The sequence below is a fragment of the Schistocerca serialis genome, chromosome 4, assembly GCF_023864345.2.
Source record: "Schistocerca serialis cubense isolate TAMUIC-IGC-003099 chromosome 4, iqSchSeri2.2, whole genome shotgun sequence".
In the NCBI taxonomy this organism is placed as follows: Eukaryota; Metazoa; Arthropoda; class Insecta; order Orthoptera; family Acrididae; genus Schistocerca; species Schistocerca serialis.
In genome coordinates this window covers 811,798,081-811,822,470 of record NC_064641.1, presented here as the reverse complement: position 1 = coordinate 811,822,470, position 24,390 = coordinate 811,798,081, and the positions used below count along the sequence as shown (strand labels likewise).

The 24,390-nt window shown below is 42.0% G+C and overlaps 1 protein-coding gene across 1 annotated transcript in view; it reads right to left on the bottom strand.

The window, feature by feature from the left end:
* Positions 1-23,024, bottom strand: part of LOC126474786 (solute carrier family 22 member 13-like) — a 77,973-nt gene extending 54,949 nt beyond the window's left edge. Inside the window, exon 1 of the mRNA XM_050102262.1 lies at positions 22,777-23,024. Within this exon, the coding sequence (XP_049958219.1) occupies positions 22,777-23,024 (248 nt within the window). The remainder of the gene's footprint in view (positions 1-22,776) is intronic.
* Positions 23,025-24,390: the final 1,366 nt, after the last annotated feature.

The following is a 24,390-nucleotide window of genomic DNA, read 5'->3' as shown; positions in this document are numbered from 1 at the left end:
GCAGGAGAGGTGGTGCAGGCTGTGTTGTATGTTAGCAAAGGTACTTTTCACGGTCGTCTGTTGCCATAGCCCATTACCGTTAAACTGCACGGCTCTCTCCTAATGAATACGTTCGTCGTACGTCCCAGAGTGACATCTCTGTTTGTTCCTAGCAGTTTTCTTGTCTGTTACCACTGACAACTCTACGCGAACGCCGCTGCTCTCGGTCCCTAAGTGAAGGCCGTCGGCTTTTGCTTTGTAGGTGGTGAGTGGCACTGCCTGAAATGTGGTATTTCCGGCAAACTCTTGATAATGTAGAACAATGAATACTGAATTCCCTAACGATATCCGAAATGGCATCCAAAATGGAATGTCTCATGCGTCTATCTCCAACAACCATTCCTCGTTGAAAGTCTGTAAATTTCCGTTGTGCGACTAACATCATGCCGGAAACCTTTTCACGTGAGTACAAATTACAGCTCCGCAAATGCACTGCCCCTTTATACCTTGTGTACGCGATACTACCGCCATCCGCGTATGTGCATATCCCTATCACATAACTTACGTCACTTCAGTGTATTCCTGTATATTTTCACCTGTATATTCAGCATTCCCAGCACATGCAGTCGCGTCCTATGTAGAACGAGCTACGGCGTTGTCTGAGAGCAAAACCTTCTTAGACAGCACGTCTCACAGCTATCTCTTGACAATCTGCAATAACACTGTCACCAGATTTCCATAGTATGCACTTGTGATGTGTAACAAATAAAAATATAATAATAATAAATTATATAATAATTTGTAATAATAATAATTGTTAGTTTGGATAAGTAATTGAGGGATTAAAATTTTACGCCGTGAATTTATCGAGTTTCGCACGTCCGAAGATGTACGGAACGTAGCCAGGGCTCATTATGCATTTTTTTTTTTTTGTAGGCAAAGTCTCATATCTGACCTCAGTTTCAATCATGAAAATGGAGTGACTAAAACTACTAAAACAAAGAAAAGCATACGATTAAATAATACATATATTCATTTTAACATATACATTACGATATAAATTACACTTACGTAAAATTCTAGATAAATAATGGCAGATCATTCACAAATGAGAGCGACTTATTAATTCTGCTCCTCTTTTCTGCTAATAAATATCAATATGGCTAACTGTGGAGCCGCATAAAATATTAAGTCCTTCTAGGACAACGAATGACATGAGAGTGTTGATGCCTACTGGCAGTGACAAGAGAGCGATCTTAATTGCTTTATTTTGCATTCTCTTGTCTTAAAAAATCGATACATATAATCTAAATTAACTAAATTAAACATTGTCTGTGCTCGAGTGCAAATGGTTCCTTAAAGATGGTTTGCCCCTTACGAACATAATCTGCTACCATCAGATCATGAGATTCCCTAAAACTATGTTACGTACACTCGAGGGCAACGAAGGCCAACAAACGACAGACACAAGCTTCCGTCGAAAGTTAGTCGCCTGTGCATTGCCGTTCGGCTTCGCATCCTCACCAAATCAAGGTCTTTGGGCCAAGGGATTCAGCCATGTGGTCGGCGTAGCTCTCGTTATTGCTATAAAACAGCTTATTAATTACAGTTTCACTGGCAGATGTGACAAAGGAATAATAGGATTTAGCAGTTGTTGCATGTGCAGCATTTTTTTCACTGTAAGAAGTTCATCATCAGAAGAAATGTCGAAGAAGAAACGACACTGGTGGACGATCTCTCTTCTAAAAGTAGGGAGCAGTGTGGTGTGTCAAACTTAATGTCTACCTCAATGCTAAATAGGAATTAGCCTACTTCATAACTTTTTTCCGAAGGGAAGCTACAGGTTTCAAATTGTGATTGAATTGTGTTGGCCGCAAAATTTCCAAACGTGACTCATGTTTCAAGAGAGATGTACCTGCTGCACAAACATTAACGGTCACTCCAGGTTTTGTATGTTTCTCTCGGTCGTTCAGCTCGAAAAGATGTAAATAAATTCCTCACCTTCTTTTTCACGTCCTGCCCATTTATTTCTTACGGATCACTTGCTCCGCTCCAAGTGTTTGATCTTTACCATTTCTTTGCTTAATAACTGTTCGTAGAGGACCATATATGTGACCGTTCACGATAAAACGTTATTAGCTTCAACGCTCTCTCCATATTCCCTCCATAATTCACTATTTTTAAACACAGGGAACAAACACACTCTTAGCGAGAGCAGGCATTGCCTGTAGGGTAAACAGAAACGTCGGAAATCAAGTTTTTCTTGAGAGGCACAAATAGAAGTTAATGTTTTACTGACCGGTTGGCTCTGTAATTTAACAGCCAACTACTGTAGTTTAACGCGTAAGTTGTAGAGTTTCTGATGATGCTCTTGTCAAATAAAAGAGCGAAACAGTAGAATAAATCAAATGAAGCGGATCTGTTGGCTGTCCTCAAAAGCGTGAATGCACACTCGTTCCAGGAAAACAGCAAATCGCTAGTGAACCAATGAACATTCGACTTGGCATGTGCAATAGGACAATAGGCACGAGACCAGCCAACCACCAACGCCTTTATGTTATCGCCTGTAGACCGAACTGCAACGGAGGCCAACCGCTTCGTTGGTTGCAATTTGTCTCCCGTACACGATAAGGAAACATCCGCCAACGGAGAGTGTAACGTTCTCGGGCAGCACGCATCAAAAGTGAAAGTTAAAACAACATTTCGACATATAATGCTCACTGTAACATATAATTTATATATATTTCTGTTAATTGAATTTCAAAACGACACTTAATTTTGTGAGGAAAAAGATAATTATGAATTTTGCTATTATAAATGATTATTCAAACAGTGTGAAATACCATCTGTGGCGGTGGATGTGAAAACCGCCACAGGAGAAACGATATGTAATCAAGAACGACAAAGACTGTACAAGAATTAGTTAAGATACAAATGGGCAATATATTGCAATACAATCGCTTGTCTTCTTCACGGACTGAATGGGAGAGGTACCCGTGACGTTGCATAAGGCTCTTAAGTAGTCTTCATTTGTCGTAAGTCGATGATCGACGCCCTTTGTAGCTGGGATTGTAAAAGGTGTGTAAAGATTTTAATTGTTTCTGTTAAAATACATTTATCTAGTAAAATCTGTTTGTCACAATTACTGCAAAGTTCGCACCAGACATTACCAATTTTATTTAGGAAATTTCAGCATTTTATTGGATATCGCTGATGGCGCGGAGCTACGCCGCGAGCGAGCAGGATGCAGCAGCGGCAGATTAAAATGTACGATCGCAATAACGACCACATCCTAAAAAGGGTACAGATAGAGGTAACCGAAAATGATAAAGTGTTTCTTTTCACAGCATTCCAGACGCAGAATAAAAGGAGATAGTAGATTTTATCTTGTGCATTCACAGGTGGATACAAGCTGCAGTTTTTGTAAATTTTCATTCAAAAAAGTGATAAATTCTCAACATATCGTAAAGTGTATTTAAAAGTGGATAATTTTTCAAGTTAGCTTAGCAACATAAAAAAGAAAACATTTTCATATGGTAAAGATAGTCTTATGCTTCAAAGCTAGTCGGGGTATATCTCGTTTAACAAAGATTCCCCTGCAACGTCAAAATGTTAGCCAAGTCCGATGGACAATAATGGCTCTGTGCACTATGCCACTTAACGTCTGAGGTCATCAGTCGCCTAGAACTTAGAACTAATTAAACCTAACTAACCTAAGGACATCTCACACATCCATGCCCGAGGCAGGATTCGAAACTGTGACCGTAGCGGTCGCTAGGCCCCAGACTGCAGCGCCTAGAACCGCACGCCCACTCCGGCCGGCTGGACCATAATATTTTCATTCTTGCACAAACAGCTTTAGTACTTAAATAGAAGTACAACTTGAATTATTATTTTGGAATATTTAAAGAAATTCATTTTCATTAATCTGCAACAGAATCTTTCATACGTAAAGTAATAATCACAGATGAAAAATTTATTGCCACCAATCATATCTCATGCCCATTCATGTATATGTTAAGTTCAATTTCAACGGTTTCCCAATCAAATTAATCGCAAAATGCAATGAAAGTTTAAAACCAGACGGTCAACTCCCGAATAATAAAAACACATAGAGTCGCATTAGAAGAGGTTAGCTGTCATTGGTTGGCCTCCGTTTGTCTTACGTTCAAACGCCTTTGGCATATGATGTGTGAGTCCTCGCCTTTTCAGCGTTGGTGAACTGTCCGTCATGTTGACACGGCGTCGTGTGCTCCTGCGCGATGGGATCATCTTGATATCTCCGTGTAAATTACCTAGTTAAAATGTCACCTAGACTATCCTGAAACAAGTTCCTCATTTCCTCTGCTGGAGTGGTTCTGCAGACCTCTTTAATGGGCATGAACTGTTGCGCATACCAGCTACAGACGAGTTCTGCCATATTTAACTTGTCGTTCGAGTCTCCCAATTTTGCACCACCGCTTCAGGGGCTTTGCGTATATCTTTCAACATAACGGACTCAGACTAACTCGCGATACTTCACACGGAAATGATACGCATCGTTTCTCTTGATCTTTGTTGAGCACATCACACGCTGGAGAAGCGAAGCGCTCCTATCGACTGGAATATAGTGTCCAAGAATGTTCATCGAGCAGACGCATAAAACTATACTCAAGGGTCATTTCTAAAGCAATGACCCATAGCGCACAGTGCCGGCGCATCCTGTCACGTGACGTCCGTTCACATCCAGTCACGTGACCTCCGTTCACGATCGACCCCACTTGGCCTGTCTCTCCCTGCGTCGCAAATACGTTTCACCTCTCTGCCGGTGTTGGCTGTATGGTTACACTGCTTCGTTTGCCGCCCTGTCGATCAGTGAACCCGCCGTTTGTGAAGTGCCCTCGGTTAACCCATTCTTAAATACAAAACAATTTCTTCATACGGAAATTCACCAGCTGCTTGTTGATGTTTATGGTCAGGTTAATGAATGATGAAATGTGCATAAATGAGGTAGGCTGTATAACAAAGGAAGGAAAAATGTTTATGACGAAGAACGACTTGGATGGCCTACTGACCTGAATGAAGAACTGGCATAAAAAGTTGATGAGGTAATTCGCCAAAATAGACGCTTCACTATTTACGATCTGCATCAAAAATATCCACAAGCTTAAAAGATCAGTAGTTTTTCGGGTTGTTACTGGAAAACTTCACTATAAAAATTATGTTCGAGATGGGTGCCGAAAATGATGAATGAGGAACACAAAACAAAGCGAATGGCGTAAACGTTTTACGTTCTAGCGCGCGCTCACAAGAATGGTGACGAGTTCTTGAGTCACATAGTGACCAGTGATGTAACGTGGATTGCGTACTACATTCCACAGAATAAATATCAGTCCAGTTAAAAAAGGTTCAAATGGCTCTGAGCACTATGGGACTTAACAGCGGAGGTCATCAGTCCCCTAGAACTTAGAACTACTTAAACCTAACTAACCTAAGGACGTCACACACATCCATTCCCGAGGCAGGATTCGAACCTGCGACCGTAGCGGTCGCGCGGTTCCAGACTGAAGCGCCTAGAACCGCTTGGCCACTCCGGCCGGCATCAGTCCAGTGAGTGACATCATTGAAAATCACCGACGAAACCACCAAAATTCAAACACGAACCTTCAACACGGAAAATCGTGGCAACGGTGTTTTGGGACAAAAGGCGTTCTTCTGATAGCCCTGTTGCCAGGATGAATGATAGTAAATGCTGAGAGGTGCTAGAGCTTATGCGCGCTACTCAAAATCGCCGGCGGGGACTGCACTCTAACGGCGTCGCTGTGCCTCGCGATAATGCTCGGCCTAACGTTGCGCGAAAAACAAAGACGTAAATGGACAATTTTCATCGGAAATTACTGCGTCATCTACCTTGCAGCCCCGACTTAGCACCGTCACATTTTCATCTCTTTCCTAAACTCGAGTAATTTCTTGGTGAAAACAGCTGTGAAAAAAATATTGAAAGAAACTAATAATAATTCTTTGAAGGTCAGGCACAAAATTATTTGATTCCGGGATCCAAAAGCTGGTGACACGAATTGACAAATGTTTAAATGTTCATGGTGTCTACAGTGAAAAGTGAAAAAATATGCATATTGTAGTCTATGAAACAGTGTACAAGTTCCTCTTACTCCATTACAAATCGGTTCCTACTTCAAGAATGACCCTCGTATGTATACCTCTGAAGTCGGTCTGTTGTAGTAATTTGGAATATCGTTTAGCCTGACGTATTATGACACTGCTGGAAATAGAAAATCTTCTCTCTAAGAATCACCATGGATTACCAAAACAACTATCGCGAGAATTCCACCTTTCCCTGTTAGTCCACGTGACACAGAATGCTAGCAGGTTGATGCCGTGTACCTTGATTTTTGAGAGGCGTTCAACACAGTTGCCTTTACTACCTAATGAGCAAAATATGAGCGAAAAGATTGTCAAAGTCAATGTGGGATTGAAGAGTTCTTAGTAGACAGATTACAAATCCTCACTTTCGACGGAGGTAAATTTTTAGACTCAAATCTGTCGTGAGTCCTACCTCTAGGTATGTTGAGGACCATAACTATTAGATATATATGTAGAAGGCGTATCGGATAAGGTTAGAACTTCCGTGACACTTGTGAAGAGAGGAGAGCAAATTGTAGCAAAAGGTAAGAATAACTGCAGAGCATCGACGCTTGAGGTAGTGGCTAGAATCTGGCCCTCAGAAGCAACTAAATAACGTACTGCATGCAAATAGACAGAAATCAATGTTATTTTATGATTACCCGATTGCATAACAGTCTCTGAAAGGAGTCACATCCATAAAATATGTCGCAGTACAAGTACGGAGGGATGTCTAGTGCAACGGCCACTTATAATTAATAGCAGGTAAGGCATACGCAAGACTGAGACTCTTTGGAATAATCCTCAGGAATTATAGCCCAGACGTCCACCCACAGTGGAGTTAGCTTACAAAACTCTATTTAGACTTGTAGTTGAACTTTGCTTGTCAATGTAGGATCAATTCCAGGAATAAATGATGAAGGAAATAGAGAAGATCCAAAGAAGACCAGCGTATTTCGCTATAGGTTCATTTAAAAAAAAGCACGTTTCATTATACATTCATTTACTAATAGCGAAGGCGTCACGAAGATGCTGAGCCAACTCTACTGGCATAGTCCGCAAGAGAGGTGTTCTGCACCACAGTGGGGTTTATTATTCAAGTTCCGAGAGTGTACTTTCCTAGAAGAATCAACCAGTACATCGTCCCCTCGCCAAAATATATAAAGGCAAAACTAAAGATATTTGAGTCGACAAGGGGTAGCGTCTTTGATTATTAATCAAAATGTCAACGGTCCCGGTTTCGACAACCTGCACCTCTTAAGTTGATTAATAATCAGCAATGGCGGCCGAAGACTTCCGGCATAATTAGTCATCCTCATTCTGTTAACGGTCTTGTCAAAGAGGGCGGAGGAGCGACAGAGGTTTATGGCACCCTATTGTCCTTGAGGTGGGGAACTGTTTCTAAAGGTGGAAGAATTATCAATGGTCAACGACATGAAGATGTAGAAGGCAATGGAAAATAGTGCATTAGACACACATAACGTGTATCCACAGGACACGTGGCATGTAATTGAAAAAGCGACATAGTGATCACTCCATTGGCTAAAGGCACTGATATAGTCCGGCATTTGTATCTTCGGGTGGGGTCTGCCGAGTCGTGACCATGAGTAAAAGATTGAATGACGAAAAAAAGGATAACGTCCTACGAGTCGTGGAGTGGAGCGTCAGAAGCTTGAACGTAGTAGTGAAGCTAGAAAACCTGAAAAGGGAAATGCAAAGGCTTAATTTAGATATAGTCAGGGTCAGTGAAGTAAAGTGGATAGAAGACAAAGATTTCTTTTTAGATGAGTAATATCAACAGCAGCAGAAAGTAATATAACGGATGAAGGATTCGTTATGAATAGGAAGGTAGGGAAGAGAGTGTGCTACTACGAATAGTTCAGTGATAACATTGTTCTTATCAGAATCGACAGCAAACCAACACAAACAGCTATAGCTAAGGTATATATGCCAACATCGCAAGCTGGAGATGTAGAGAGAAAATATGAAGGTATTGAAAGGGTAATACAGTACGTAAAGGGAAACGAAAAGCTAATAGACGTGGACATGACAAACGGAAATGCAGTTGTAGCGGAAGGAGAGGAAGAAATGGTTACAGGCGAATATGGGCTTGGGACAAGGAATGAGAGAGGTGAAAGACTAATTGAGTTCTCTAAGAGGTATAGAAGTGTTAAGGAATGACGAGATAAGCTTGAACTCGAAGAATATAAATACAGAAATAAGGAATAGCTCAGTAGGCAGTAGAGCTGAAGTGGAGTAGACGTCTCTAGAAAGGGCAATTACAGAAGCTGCAAAGGAAAACGTATGTGCAAAGAAGATAGGTACGAATAAAGAAGAGATACTTCCGTTGTTCGATGAAAGAAGGAGGTACAAAAATGTTTAGGGATACTCATGAATACAGAAATGCAAGTCACCAAGAAACGAAATAAATAGGAAGTGGAGAGAAGCTAGGACAAAATGGAAGAAATCTAAAATGAAACGGTTGTCGTAAAGGACTGACTCAGCTTATAAGAAAGTCAAAGCAACCGTCGGTGAAATTAAAAGCAGGGGTGTTAACATTGATAGTGCAAAGAAAATTCCACTGTTTAACGCAGAGGAAAGAGAGGGTACATGGTGAGATTACATATAAGGCCCCTATGAAGGCGAAGATTTGACTGATGTGACAGAAGAAGAAACAGGAATCGATATAGAAGAGACGGAATTTGAGAGTTTTGGAGGACTTAAGATCAAAAAAGGCAGAAGGGATAGATAATATTCCATCAGAATTTTTTAATTATGGGGGGAGGTCTGTTCACGTTGTGCAGAATGTACGACTCTGGCAACATACCATCTGACTTTCGCCAAAAGATCATTCACACAGTACCGAAGTGTACAAGAGCTGACAAGTGAGAGAGTCATCGCACAAAAAGCTTAACAGCTCATCTATCCAGTTAGTGACAAGAATAATATAAAGGAAAAGGGAAAGAAAAGTAGATGATGTGTTAGATGGCGATCAGTTTGGCTTTAGGAAAGGTAAATTTTCGAGAGAAGCAATTCTGACGCTGAGGTTGATAATGGAAGCAAGACTAAAGGAAAATCAAGATACCTTCAGACGATTTGTCGACCTGGAAAAAGCGTTCGACAGTGATTAATTGTGCAAGACATTCGAAATTCCGAGAAATATAGGAGTAAACTAAAGGCAGAGAAGAGCCAAGAGGGATAATAAGAATGGGCGGCCAACAACGAAGTGTTGAGATTAAAGAGGGTGTAAGACATGGAAGTTATCTTCAACCCCTACTGTCCAATCTGTATACCGAAGGACCAATGACAGATATTAAAGAAACGTTTACGAGCTGGATTAAAATTCAAGGTTACAGGATATCAACAATACGATTTGGCGATAACGTTGCTACCCCGAGAGAAAGTAAAGATGAATTAATGCTATGTCGAAGGGAATGAGTAAAAGATTTGGACTGAGAGTAAATAGAAGACGGAAGTAATGAGAAGTAGCAGAATAGGAACTTAAGATTAGGACTGATGGTCACGAAGGAGATGAAGTTAAGGAGTTCTGTTACCTAGGAAGAAAAATAACTAATGACGGACGTAGCAAAGAGGACATCAAAAGCAGAGTATCAATGGTAAAAAGGGCCTTCCTGGCCAAGGGGGTTTACTGGTATCAAACACAGGTCTTCATTTGAAGATGAAGTTTCTAAGAATGTACGTTTGGAGTAAAGTACTGTATGGATGTGAAACACGTACTGTTTGGAAACCGAACAGAAAAAAAGAAGCATTTGAGATATAGTTTTACAGGCGAATTTTGAAAATTAGAGTTACTGATATGGTAATGAATGAAGGGATTCTGCACAGAATCGTAGAGGAAAGGAATATGTGGGTAACACTGACAAGGGGAAGCGACATGAATGATAGAATACCGTTTACATCATGAGGGAATGTCTTCTAAGGGTAAAAACTGCAGAGAAAGACAGAGATTGGAATATATTCAGCAAATAATTGAGGAAGTAGGTTGCAGGTGTTATCCTGAGATGAAGAGGTTGGCACAGGTGACGAATTCGTTGCTGGCCGATCAAACCAGACGGGGGACTGATCACTAAAAAAAGAAAAGAATATCATCAATCAATCTGCCCGCGAAGTATTCGACACTGAAACAGGAAGCCGGCAGGAGTGGACGAGCGGTTCTAGGCGCTTCAGTCAGGAACCGCACGACTGCTACGGTCGCAGGTTCGAATCCTGCTTCGGGCATGGATGTGTGTGATATCGTTAGGTGAGTTAGGTGTAAGCAGTTCTAAGTTCTGGGCGACTGATGACCTCAGATGTTAAGTCCCATAGTGTTCAGAGCCATTTTAACCATTTTGAACTGAAAAAGGAAGGTTGGTAAATAACGGCCTAGACCACACATCCTAAGGTGCTTGCCCCCATATGGAAGCAGACGACTGTTATTTCTTGCCTGGGCATTTTCACTCACATATGTCATTCTTGTTTTTACACTACTGCGCCTGATGAGGAAAACATTTCAGGTAGATTATATCTAATGACGACATGCGTTTGCATCTCTATGTGTATCATCTTTACCGTTTCCTGAGGGACGATGTATTGCACTTGAGACAGGCCACAACGTCGAAATTATAGTATTGGACATTGAAATTGAATTGCACTCAAATGCCGGCAGTATTCTGACGGAGAAGTTTGACAACGACAGTGGTCTGAGAGAAATAAAAGGTGAATCCTCATTGTTGGCATAGCGCCCTCTTTATGTCAATGTACAGTCCTAGACATATAAACTGACCGCCGACCGGCCGCCACAGAGGCTAAGTCCGAGTCGTTCACTTAAAGTTGCCAATAAATCTGATCACCCCTGACAACTCTAAGTCCGGCCATCTGCACAATCTGGCAACACTGTAAGATGCGGACGTGTCAGGAGGAAATTTTGTTCACTTCCGAGATGTTGTCGCCTTGTTTGAGCCCGTGGTCTAGTGGAGCCGGCACGGTAGCTCTGCGTGGTCAATCAGAGGGCTACGTGCTCTGTGTAATTAAAAAAAAACTGAGTCAAGGAACCAACGATCAATTTGAACGGATGTCTTGTGACGTCCGCCCCGACCAAACGCAACGAACTATACCGAACAAAATGGGGAAAAAAAAGTGTGTTCGGTCAGAGGGTTACGTGCCCTCTGTAATAAAAAAAACTGGGTTAATCGAACACCAACGAACTTAAGCGGATGTTTTAGGACGTCCGCCCCGAGCAGACGCAACGAAAAAAAGCGAACAAAATGAGATTAATAAAAAAAAGTGGTAATCGTCGTGCTTTGTAAACTTATGGTCGCCTGTCGCGTCCTACTGTATTTTTTTTCCTCATTTCGACCCTCTCCTAAAGTTATGAGTCTGACTGAACATCGAAGATAATTCGCTTCACATTCTACCCATCAGCAATAACAAGTACTTCCAGAAACAATTCCGCAGGACAGCTCGCAGCTGCGTCGCGATCAGAACAGCTTACGCTCGAGCGTTTCCTCGCGCTGCAGCGGCTACCGGCCACCGGCCAGACGCCACCCGCCGTCTCATATCCGGCGCCGCCCATGTGAACGCGGCGCCACGCTGTCAGTGTATGTATCAACTGTTATTTTCGAATTTGTAGTTCTAGTTATCACCTTACAGTTAACCATCGGATTTTGCATACCTGACAATCAAAAACTATGGTTAAGCATTGTAAAATTGAGTCGCAAGTGGAGAAAGGTGTAACATCTGCAACACAATATTTACTTTTGGTGTAACAGAGGGGTGAATGCAGAGGAGGCAGCTATAAAGATTTGAACTGTGTGTGGAGCGAGTGCGTTTGGGAAAAATGCGCCAGAAAAAGATATTCTTGTTTGAACAAAGATCGTTCTGCCATGAATGAATTTCCACATTAAGGAAGTCTCGACTACTGATATATGTGATAGATTACCATTTAACCATCATGTGACATTTGCATCTAAGAGGCGAAGTTCAGAAGTCTGGTGTAGCAGTACTGCATGCTCTAATTCGAAACAACCAAAATCAACGGAGTGACTATTATTGAACGTCATCAGTCGCTCATTGGGCAATCCTATGCAGTTCTGTTACTGGTGACGAGTTATGATGCCTTTATCGCTAACTTCCTAAGAAGAGATGAATGGCTGAGCACCAAAAGACGTAAACTCGAGCAAAGGTTAGTGTGAACATAATATTATACATCTGATAGTGTTTTGGCGTACGAATTCTGCCCCAAGGGGTGTGTTAATAGCAGCAGGAATTTGTTGCCAAAGGAGACACCTTCCGGTCGCAGTGCAAGAAAATCGACCGACAAAAGTACACCACCTGTGCTACTGCATTATAACGCACACTGTTGATTTGAGGAACCAAACTATCCAGGAGATTGATAGAAAAGTCGGCTCTCAGGCACTTTTATTGATAGTGAACTCCTCACATATACTCGTAAAACGTTACCTTTCCCGCTCTTGATGGATCAACCGTAAAGGCAATTCATTTCTAGGCGAAAATACTCTTCAAACAACACTGGTTTAATGACATATTTAGAACCAGTAGGTCTCTACAGGCGTAAGATTTGTAAACTACTTTAGCATTGGCAGATTGATTTAGATATCGTGAAAGGAAATTCTGCTGCTGATTGATTTCTCTTTGATGATTACAGTTGCGTTCAGTAAACTGATGGAAAATGCAATTAAAATATTCACTGTACTAATAAAAATTTAATTCAGCTTTCTACGGAAACATCACGACAGCACTCTATCTTAATAAAACATTAAGTATCTATAAGACGATTGAGCCTATTTTAACACGAATCAGTAGGATATTACCGACTTTTGACTTCGAAAAGGTCGGTATTTACTTCATGTCCTGTATCATTCGCAAGTATTATGAAAATGTAGCAGTTCATAGATAAAATTATGTATCCACAACAACAAAAAATGTGTCGGCTGAAAGCAAAAGTGGCATTATGAATTTTGCAGTACCGTAAGGTTTTTAGTTCTGACACTATGAGGTACTAAAAGTAGCAAGACGAATTTTGCTCTAGCGTTGTCTTACGATTCCCTTATTGAGGTTGTATCTGGCTGCTTGTAGCTCTACTACAAAAGAATTAAAAAGCTGGCTTTCAGCGAGTCTCGAAAGGCGAACAAAGGCAGCGTACACCTGACAAGCAAGCACGTTACCTAGGAGCTAGCGAACAGGTGGCGCGTGTTTGACTTACTTATTGGCCCAGTAGCCACTATGACAGATAAATCGCAACATAAGAGGCGAGAGTAGTGCTATTTCCAGTGTGGAAGGACTTTCGTTGACTCAAAAGCATTACCTGACATCCTTAAGTGACATTTCAAGAGAAAATCACATTATTCAATCGAAATGACACGATAATATCAAGTGGCCTTAGCAGGATAGTTCTGTGCCATCAAGCAAGTAACCCGTCGGTCACAGAGTTGCCAAATATATTCTGCGCTGTTGACAAGTTTCAGTTATACTGCTAGGAAGGTTACCAGCTGATGTATTCTGTGACTGACCTCAGAAGTGACTACAGCTCCGTCTCAAAGTTGCGGGTGGCAAGGGCAGCAATATCCTCATTATATGTCAATGAGTCTTTGCATTTCTGTAACTAGGTTTAGGGGTTAGAGTGTAATTACTTGCAATACATCGATGCACTGAGTGGAAACTAAGTGTCATAAATTAATAACTGCGACAATTATTTGAGTTTTACTGTCTTAATCGGACCGAAAGCTTGAAAGCGTATTCACCAGACGAGATTCACAATTTGGGAGCTTCTCCAGTGGTTGAGTTGGCAACGTATCTTTGCTGTACAATACTGTTATTGAGATCACTGTCATTGGCACATCCGCCATAAGACAGGGATGGCCTGGCTTCTTGTTGTCATTTTTTCTGACGGATATTCTGCCTTTGCTCGAAACGTGAAGACTTAAGGTGAATTCGAATATTCCACATGGCGAAAATTTGATGTTTCTATTCTTACAGCTCTAACATTCAAAAAACAGTTACAATAAGCGGCAGAAAAGCGCCTGTGAACCAACAATTACTAATGCAGTCGTAATTTGTGGAATCTGACAAATTCCATGTGTCATCTGATAATTGTGCAAAACTACTTTTCCATCTGCACAGCACCCTAATATGAGCTCAAGGGTTTCATAGGATTTATATACTTAATTTCGTTGTGATCGTTTTCAGTGACAGTAGGGGAGGAGCAAACCATCTGACTTAAAAAATATTTTTCTAGGGGTTTTGAACCTTTGGCTACAGTTGCAGTAGCACGTCCAGTGAGAATGTGAGCAATCACTCATTGCTGTAGTATAAGCTAGGGCGGAAAGAAGCAGGTTTCCGACAAAGTAAACGATGGGAGACACTGTCGCTGTCACTTATTAAAGAGGAATTGTTCGGAAAATTACAACAATATCTAGTGAAATGAGTAGGTTGATGCAGCACCAAACCGGCACTATCACTAAGTTGCCAAACATTTTCTGAATGGCACTTAAGATAAAAATGTGTATGTATGTGTGTGTGTGTGTCTGTTCTTTTGGACATTGCCGAAAGAACAGACACTACTAATCGAAATAGACAGCCTTGTTAATCAATTGAATATCGAAGGACAGATGTCCAGGCTGTCATGGGAGTTAAAATAGAACAACGGCGTCAGATGAAAATTTGTGCCGGACCAGGTTCGAACCTGGATTCGTCATGTGTTTTCTTTCGGACATGTCCGAAAGAACAGCCACCACACATATATCCATATTCAGGTTGTTTCAGGAGGAATAGTAGATATTTTAGCAGGTGGAAGTACAGACGAATTGCATAAAAAATTCCAAAAAAATGCGCCCACTTTTTATTGAGTACAGAGATACAGCTGTTAGTTCGTAACCCTAACAAACTCAAAGGAATGGCAAATTAGGACGTTCAAAGTTGATTTTCAAAAATGTTCCCACCGACTTCAATGCACATTTGACTTCTCTTGATAAAACCACGTGTAGCTCTTCTGAGGTCGTCTTTGCGTTCTTTTATGAGGACTGCACTATTCATAACCCGAACGATCAAATCGGATCTTCGTTTTAATTTTTCTTTGTACACTTCGCCTCTAATCATCCATGCAGACAAAAATCCAAAGAGATAAGGTCCGGGGACCTTGGTGGCCAAGAAAAGTACCCATATCTATTGATCCATCTTCCGAGAATGTTAGGCTTAGATAATGTCCCCTGACGACTAGAATATGCAGGAGCCCCGTTCTGCTGGAGGAACATAAGCATTCTTGTAACGAAAGGAACCTCTTCCGATAACGCTGGAAGCTCATTTTCAAGAAATTGTAGACATCTGGGTCCTGTAAGGACCAACATACGATACGAAACTCAACTATATGTTGTCAATAAAAGTTGGACACATGTTACATGGCATTTTTTCTACAATTTGTCTATCTTACCACCTCCTACAATATTTGCTATTCCTCCTGAAACATCCTGTATAATTATTCAGGTCTCGACGGGGCATCGAAAGTTTTCAGTGCTAGACGCACGACATCGTCCGAACCTCCACGAGACTACAGTGTGGCCGCGAGTGAGTGGAATAATGGACTAGGGGGGGGGGTGGGGGGCGAGAGGTACCGCGCATGTGGTATGCGGCAAAGATGGGAATTTGCGTCTGACGAGGAGCATGAGTAGATAGGTGCTGCAGAGAAGTTGGCTGCTCTGTCCCGATAGTGCCCACCGTCGGAGGTTCGAGTCCTCCCTCTGGCATGGGTGTTTGTGTTGTCCATAGCATAAGTTAGTTTAAGTTATATTAAGTAGTGAGTAGGGTTAAGTACCGATGACCTAAGCAGCTTGGTCCCATAAGATCTTACCACAAATTTACAAAATTTTAAATCCAAAATACTGCATCTCCGTTGTTACAATAGTGTAATAGGTGCGTATTGGTTAGATGTAACTGAAGAGATACTCCAACTCGGATTGTGGGTAAGGGCGAATCCCAAGCGCATGGCTACGAACAATTGGGAGCGGAAACTTAATGTCATCGGAGCCTTGTTGAAGGACCATAACATGAGATGGTTAGACCGACTGTAGAAAGTTCAGTTTATAAATACATACATACTCAGCAAAATATATCATGTCGCAGTAGTCTTACCGATACCACAGGACACCGCACATAAAATTCTAGCTGCAGCATGTTGGTATGTGTGGAAACAAAAGATCTTCAAAGTATCCTTCCACACGGCGACTTTTCAGAGACAAAACGGAGGACTTGGAATGAAAGACGTTAAATCTATATGTGACGCAGTGTTTCTAACTCGTGCTTTTAAACTAATGCATGCCAGAAACACAGGCATCATGAAACTTCTGTTCCTCTCATTAGATCCTGGGGATAGGAACGCTCCTGTTCATGTAGCACATACAGATGCCAGCCTAGATTGCGTCCGAAAGTACTATGTCGATTGCAGCTGTATAAGACTTCCTCCAGCACAAACCAACACTAGAATCGTCTATGATTATGTTACCAGACATCGTCTTCACAACCCAATTCAGGTAAATTAACCTACTAAAAACTGGATGAACGTCTGGAAAAATACCAACTAGAGTCAGTGCCGTATGGTACGACGTTGTAAACGAAACAATACCTACAGCGGAAAGATTATGGAAAATCAAATTGAGACCATCTCCATACTGCGAGAAATGTCGGCTTCTGGAAACTGTAGCGCACATGTTCTTATGTGAAAATAGAATCAGAATTTGGAACTGGAATGGGAAGAAATTAGCACTATCAACAGAACCGCAGAAAGTCATACACCGGTAACTGAAGCTTTACAACCCAACTGGAAATGTTACCCGCCCGCAAAGAATAACAGTTTTTCGTGGCTTCTGGGACAGTTTGTGTTTTACGTGTTACCAAACAAAACTTCTAACTTAGGAGAGTACATGATTTATATTGCAGAAGAGCATTTTAAGCTCAAGAAGAATAACAAGTATAAGGAATGGTTTCAAATTTTTTGGTCAATTGCTTTATGTGGGCTAAAAAGAAGTGGGCTGTTTCATTAATTAGAAGCAGAATACTGTTCTTTCACTTTTTTTGTTCCTGTACTCTTCATTTACGTTGGTTCTAAAGTCAGAACTGTTATGATTTGGCAAAATCCCTCTTTGCCTCCGCCCACCTGGTGATGAAAGTCTTCTCAAACTTAAGAAAAAATATATCTTCTCTTAAGTAGGTAGTCAGCGCTAAATTATTTGGGCCACCATTAACGTTACTGTAAGCAGTCTGATAACAACAACACCACACCTACTGACAACCTGTACCATTATCATCAGAGTGTTGTAACTCACAGTGATTACGAGTTGCTGATGTTAGCAAAGATTAGCGGAAAGCGCCTCATGAATGTGAAGTTCCACTTGCATTATGCCTAAGACGGAGAGAATCCTAAGTAACACTAATAGGTCACCCAGTGAAGAGAAGAGTCCACGTATTGTCTCAAGTTCTTGCAGTCAGATATTAATACAGTTCCCGATGGTTTCACACTAACGGATTCTTTTGGCTATCGAAATACTCATATGGGAATTATCAAAGTGAAATTGCTAGAACGCTCAACTACCATAATAACACCTCATTCTGGATTGAATATGACTCGGAAAGTGACGTTAATTTGACGTTTTCGTCCATCTACTGACGTCTTACTGAATGAAGTTCGAAGCGCACGCACAGTTGTGTCGTCTGCTGTATGGATTCTGTGAAGTGTTGTGGCAGCTGGCAGTCATTGCTGAATATAGACATGTGCTAATATCCTCACTGCCCCAGGGGAACTCGTCTTTGTTGCATTTTTCCCATACCGTAATTAGCACTATAACATATGGCTTATTTTACTGAAGAACTTGATGCCCACAAGTCCTTAAATAACAATCTCCGAGCGGTAGTAATGCATGAAAGGAAACAGACTGTTGGACAAAAGAGTGGACAGCTCCCTGCTTTTTGCTTTTCCGATAGCGCCTACGATAAGAATCTGGTGTCATATTATGCTTGAGAACCCTCAACTGTTCATGTTTTTTACTTCATACTAAATCAAAAGCTATGATAAGAGAAGAGGAAATGACTTATATGCTTCTCAGGAACTCTAGTTTTTCGTGTTTATTTTCTCACTTCATACTAAGACAAGGGTGTTGATATGAGAAGAGAAAATGAAGTATACGCTTCCAATACATACTTCCTTGTGTGCCACTATTCCGTCCATGAAAGCTTAGAAGTTAATTTTTGCGTCTTAGATTAATTTTTGTATCATCTCACATTACTTTGTGAGAAAGTTCCCATTTTTTTTTTTTTTTTGGATTCAAATACAGTGGACATTTCATCACTGGTAAATATTCTAATGACTAATGATACCCGTTGCAATTCCTCCATGGCATCTGTGAGTAGAGCCTCACGTTTGTTACTATAAGAACATACAGGCAGTGATGTCCGCTTACTGCAGTCAGAGCCAAGGTGATTTCTTTCTGTTTATGGCGAACGTCTGCTGCAGTGTCCACGGTCAGCCAATATAAACTAATCGCGGCGGCACTGGGCACTGCTAATCGCTGCACTTGTGAGCCGCAACAACAAGAGCGCACTGTCTCTCCTAACGTTATTATGGAGTTAACACATCTTACTTACTTACCGTAATATGCAGGACGTGGGTTGGGTAAAAATTCAGTTTGTAACTTCCCATCGCATTAAAATACTTCAGTCATATTTGATGTAATATTTATTACTGGTTGTCTCTCTAATGTTAATAGTGTTGATTCAGATTGTGCGTGAACACGAAAACACACACACACACACATACACACACACACACACACACACACACACACATACACACGCACGCACACATACACACACACACACACACACACACACACACGGTCATTAAGTCCAGTGAGGGTGACGACTACTGTGTGCCGAACAACACATTCACCAATCAGTTCCTCATTTGGCGTAGAGTGGATGAGATTTTTCATTTACCTTGCATTGAAAGAATTGTAACGAGGAGACTGAAGAGCTGCGACAAAGCAAAGCTTGACCGATTATCAGATAATTGTCCACATGGGTTTTGTGGACGAGTATACTTTTAGTAACCAACTCACCCACCATAATTACGTATGATTTCTCGAAGGCGTAGGGGCAGTGGTTTCATTAAGTCGTCGATAGTGTTGCGTGATGGTTTACTTCCCACCATACGTTTCCTATATTCGTCCACAGGTCGCTTGCATTTTTAAGTCCACATAGCAATGACCTTCTTACCTCTGCCCACATATTCTCTATCTGATTGATGTTCGGAGATCGTGGAACAAACGGTAACAGCTTTATCCTCTCTAGGCCCATAAACCAATCTTGCACTGCTCTTCTATGATGGATGGGGCTCTGCTCCTGTAAATAAACTGTTATCTCCTTACTTCATACATTTAAATTTAAATAATGTATATTTAATAAGCACACTCTATTAGTATATTCCATAGTGTTTAATAATTCAGGCCCTGCCATAGATAAGTGATCTAGATTCAACAGTCGGATTAAGACTGTGCTTTACCCAGACCATCATATGATAAGAGCCGTGGTCGGATATCCACAGTAAGACTGACTGCCTGAATCCGGATAGAACGATCTGATATCGAAATGAAATAACAGAAATCGGATGATTTGAACGCCCGTATTGCAACAATGCTGCGCACATAATTCCTTTGGAGTAAAATTTAGCAACTGTCTAAGAAAAAGTGAGAAATATGTCTACTAGCAGCAATGTGACGTAATTGTAACGTATATTTATGTGATGGAAAAACTGAATCGAACAACACACATCTCTTTTAGTGGTGGGAAGATACACCATATCGGATTTTCTGATGACAGAATGATAATAACAATCCCGTGTGGCGGATAGGGGAAAGCCTCCCACATATGGGTGGTAATAAGGAAATAAATTACTTGGGGTGAACCAAATATTAACACAATCCTGAACGGCTACGCAACCCTTTCAACCCTAAATCCAGACACGTCAGACTGAAAATCACCGGTACTCTGGTCACCGTCTCTTAGCTCAATGAGCTCGGATGAAAATATTTGTTTCCAAAGGCTTGAACGCGCTCTGGTCCTGTCGGGTCCTGGTATCATCCAGGGCAAACCAATGAAACACAAGCAAACATGAACTGTGCAAACAAAGACAACTTTACCCCAGGTGGTACACAACCCGCCCGCCGACAGGCGGCAGCTGGATTTTCGGATTCTGGGGAGTCCAGGCTAGCACGGCAGAGAATATCGGATATCTCTGGTAAATTTCCCTACATGCAGAAAAGATGCATTTGAAAACTAAACATCGATACATTGATCGAGGCACGAAAACTAAATAATCTCACACAAGAAATCGACCGACAAAAAATTCTCATCCTTGCTCTTCAAGAACCACGACTAACGGACAATAAAACCTTGCATTACGGAAACCATCGCATCTTCAAGAGCAAAACATAGCAAAAGATAGCGAAATGAGCACCAATCTTCGGCATGGTATTTCTCGATCACACATCATCTACTCTGTCAAAGAAATCACAACCATCAACAATCGACTTATGACTATACCCATTCAGAGCCCCAGTAAAAAATATACACCCATCAATGCACATGCCTCCACCAACATCGAAAATACGAAAAACACCAAAGTGTCGGAAAATTCTGGAACACACTCGAAGAAACATTGAGCAAAATTCACCAAGATGACGTGAAAATACTAATGGGAGACATCAACTCTCGATTTGGGACAGATGAAACTTATAGAAAAATCATTGGTACAAATCCTACACACCGAAACACTTACACCAACGGCACACGCCTGACTGACATTTTCCATCAATTCAACCTCAAAATCATGTCTACCCAGTTCTCAGGTAACATGTTTGGCTACCAGGTGCAAGCCGCTTTCGTTCACGAGACTCGCTGAAACCTAGATTTCTGATTCATTTGTAGCAGAGCTACATACAGGCAGATACAAACTCAATAAGGGAATCGTAAGACAACGCTCCAGCAAAATTCGTCTTCCTACTTTTGGTACTTCTTAGTGTCAGAGCGAAAACCTTAGCCCACTGCAAAATTCATAATGTCACTTTTGTTTTCTGCCCACATATTTTTATTGTTGTTAATACCTAATATTATATATGAACTTCAACATTTTCATAATACTTGCGAATGATACAGGACATGAAGTAAATATAGACCTTTTCGAAATCCTACACCAGACTTCTGAACTTTGCCTGTCGAATGCAAATGTCACATGATGGTTAAATGGTAATCCATCATATTATCAGTAGCCGAGACTTCCTAAGTGACGAAAATCATTCATGGCCGAACGATCTTTGTTGAAACAAGAATATCTTTTTCTGGCGTGTTTTTCCCAAACGCACTCGCTTCACACTCAGTTCAAATCTTTCTAGCTGCCTCCTCTGCATTCACCCCTCTGTTACACCAAAAGTAAATATTGTGTTGCAGATGTTGCACCTTTTTCCACTTGCGACTCAATTTTACAATACTTAACCATAGTTCATGATTGTCAGGTGTGCAAAATCCAAAGCTTAACTGTAAGATGATAACTAGAACTTCAAATTCGAAAATGGCAGTTCATACAGACACTGACAGCGTGGCGCCGCGTTCACATGGGCGGCGCCGGATCCAGGCGGCGGGTGGCGTCTGGCCGGTGGCCGGTAGCCGCTGCAGCGCGAGGAAACGCCCGAGCGTAAGCTGTTCTGATCGCGACGCAGCCACGAGCTGTCCTGCGGAATTGTTTCTGGAAGTACTTGTTATTGCTGGTGGGTAGAATTTGAAGCGAATTATCTTCGCTGTTCAAGCAGACTCATAACTTTAGACGAGGTCCGAAATGAGGAAAAAAAATACAGCTGGACGCGAACAGGCTACCATAAGTTTAGAATGCACGACGATTACCACTAGACCACGGGCTCACAGAAGCTGACAACATCTTGGAAGTAGACAACACTTCCTCCTGACACTTCGGCATCTTACAGTGTTGCCAGATTGTACAGATGGTTATCAGGGGCGGTCAGTTTTATTGGCCACCTTAAGTGAACGACTAGGACTTAGTCTCTGTGGCGGCCGGTCTGCGGTCAGTTTTTATGTCTAAGACTGTACTTTGTTTCAGTATTTTCAGTAGGCACCTAATTCTCTCCCATGTGCTCTTTGATTGGAAACGTACTTTTCTTTTCACGGCGACACTAAAGCGAGCGTTTCCTGCCAGCAGTGAAGAAATATTTTTTCGACATTTCTGAAAGCTATTCTGATGGTGGAACATCTCTCCACAAACGACCTCCAGATTGCATTAAAACTGATTGTTGGATACAGGTACGGAACACTCGAGTAGAGCTGTCAGTTGTACATTTTGAAAAATGTGACAAGTAGAATTGTTTGGTTTCATTGACAGCATTATCAAATGCAACTCGAAATCTTTGATTTGAACTTCGTTCATCTACCTAAGTTTTAGAGGAACTGATTAAGCGAACCGTATTATTTTCCACTACAATGAATTCGTGTTACCAGCTCAACTCCTGTTCCAACAGCAAGAGCAGAGCTCTGTCAAGAATACCACTGCGTGGTTCTACATTTAAGTCAAAGAAGTTCTCTGGATGCATTTTTCCCTTCCTCACATACCTTACAGCGATGAGCAGCACCGTATTCTTGAAGACGTTCCAGCTGGAGAAGAGGCTGAGGAAGCCCTTCCTGTCCCTCTGGGCCTTGGCCACGGTCCGCATCACCCGCGGAGCGAACGGAGGCAGCCGCCCGCCGTTGGTGGTGGCGATGCGCCTCTGCAGCCTCAGGGCGTCCTCCTCGCGACCTCTGCACGCCAACCACCGAGGAGACTCCGGGAACCACCTGCGAGCACCAGAACCACTCTCCATGAATCACATCGTAAAGTCTTGTTCTTACGTTCGCGAAAGTAGTTGTGAGTACAGTCGCTGATACGGAACAGGAGGTAATTCGTAGTCACACTAACGACACTCATCCTTACCGATCAGCTTTCATATCACTATTTCACAATGGGAGAAGGTAGAATCTTATCGCCTGACCGTCATAACAGTACATAGACTCAATGGTACACACGTTGCTACGAGGGCGTCATACACACTGAGGAAAACAATTGCAATACCAAGAAGGAGATGTGTGACATAAATGAAAGTTTGTCGGTGTGATTCTACGTCTGAAAAAAGATGTCTTTTCAAATTTGGTGACAATCACGTAACAGTGGCGCTACTAGTGCCAGTACTAGGATGAAAATACACGCTGTAACAGTTGTGAGCCTTATTCACCTTTGAGACTGGACGTGGTGCTTTGATGTCTTTAAGGCGAAAAAGGCTGCATTATCAACGTGCCACTGAGTTCTAAGATGTCGTGTAATGGGGCTACGAAATGCTGGACGTTCCTTCTGCGATACTGCAGAGGACCTTGTGAGGAATGTAGCCATTGTACATGATTCCTGGCAGCGGAGGTTACGATAATGTAAGGCCGGAAGGAGACCGGATTCCGGACGGTCACGTGACACAATCGAGAGGTCCGACTATCGTCTTCGGCGTGAGGCTCTGGCGCATCGTCCTGCATCTACAGCAGCGATTTGACCGGCAGTTGGCACCACAGTGACACAACGAAATGTTACATTTCGCTTACTTCAAGGACAGCTCCAAGACAGGCGTCCTATAGCGTGTACACCGCCAATCGACCATCACCTCCGACTTAAGTGGTGTCGAGCAAGAGCTCACTTGTGGCAAGGTAGAGGCTTGTTGTGTCTTCTGATTATAGCTCGTTTTGGCGCGATCCCATTGACGCCCGTCTATTGATTAGAAGGATGCCATCTGAGTGCATCCAACCAACCTGTGTGCGTACTAGACACACTGGACTACACGTGGAGTAATGGTCTGAGGTGCTATTTAGTATTGCAGCAGAAGCACTCTCCTACTTATCCGATGCACCCTGACCGCTAATCTGTGTGCAAGTTTGGTGAGGGGACTTGCTGAAAGCATTCCTGGCGGTGTTTCCAACAATATTACTCTCACCCGCATTCTACTGATGTAACCCATCACGTTTCGACACGATGCCTTGACCTGCTCGATTACCATATCTGTCTCCAGTGTACCACATGTGGGGCATCATCAATAACAACTCTAGAATCATCTACGAGCAGCATTAACCGTCCCTGTATTAATCGACCAAATGCAACAGGCATGGATCTCTATCGCGCAAATTGACATGTGGCACCTGTAGAACACAATG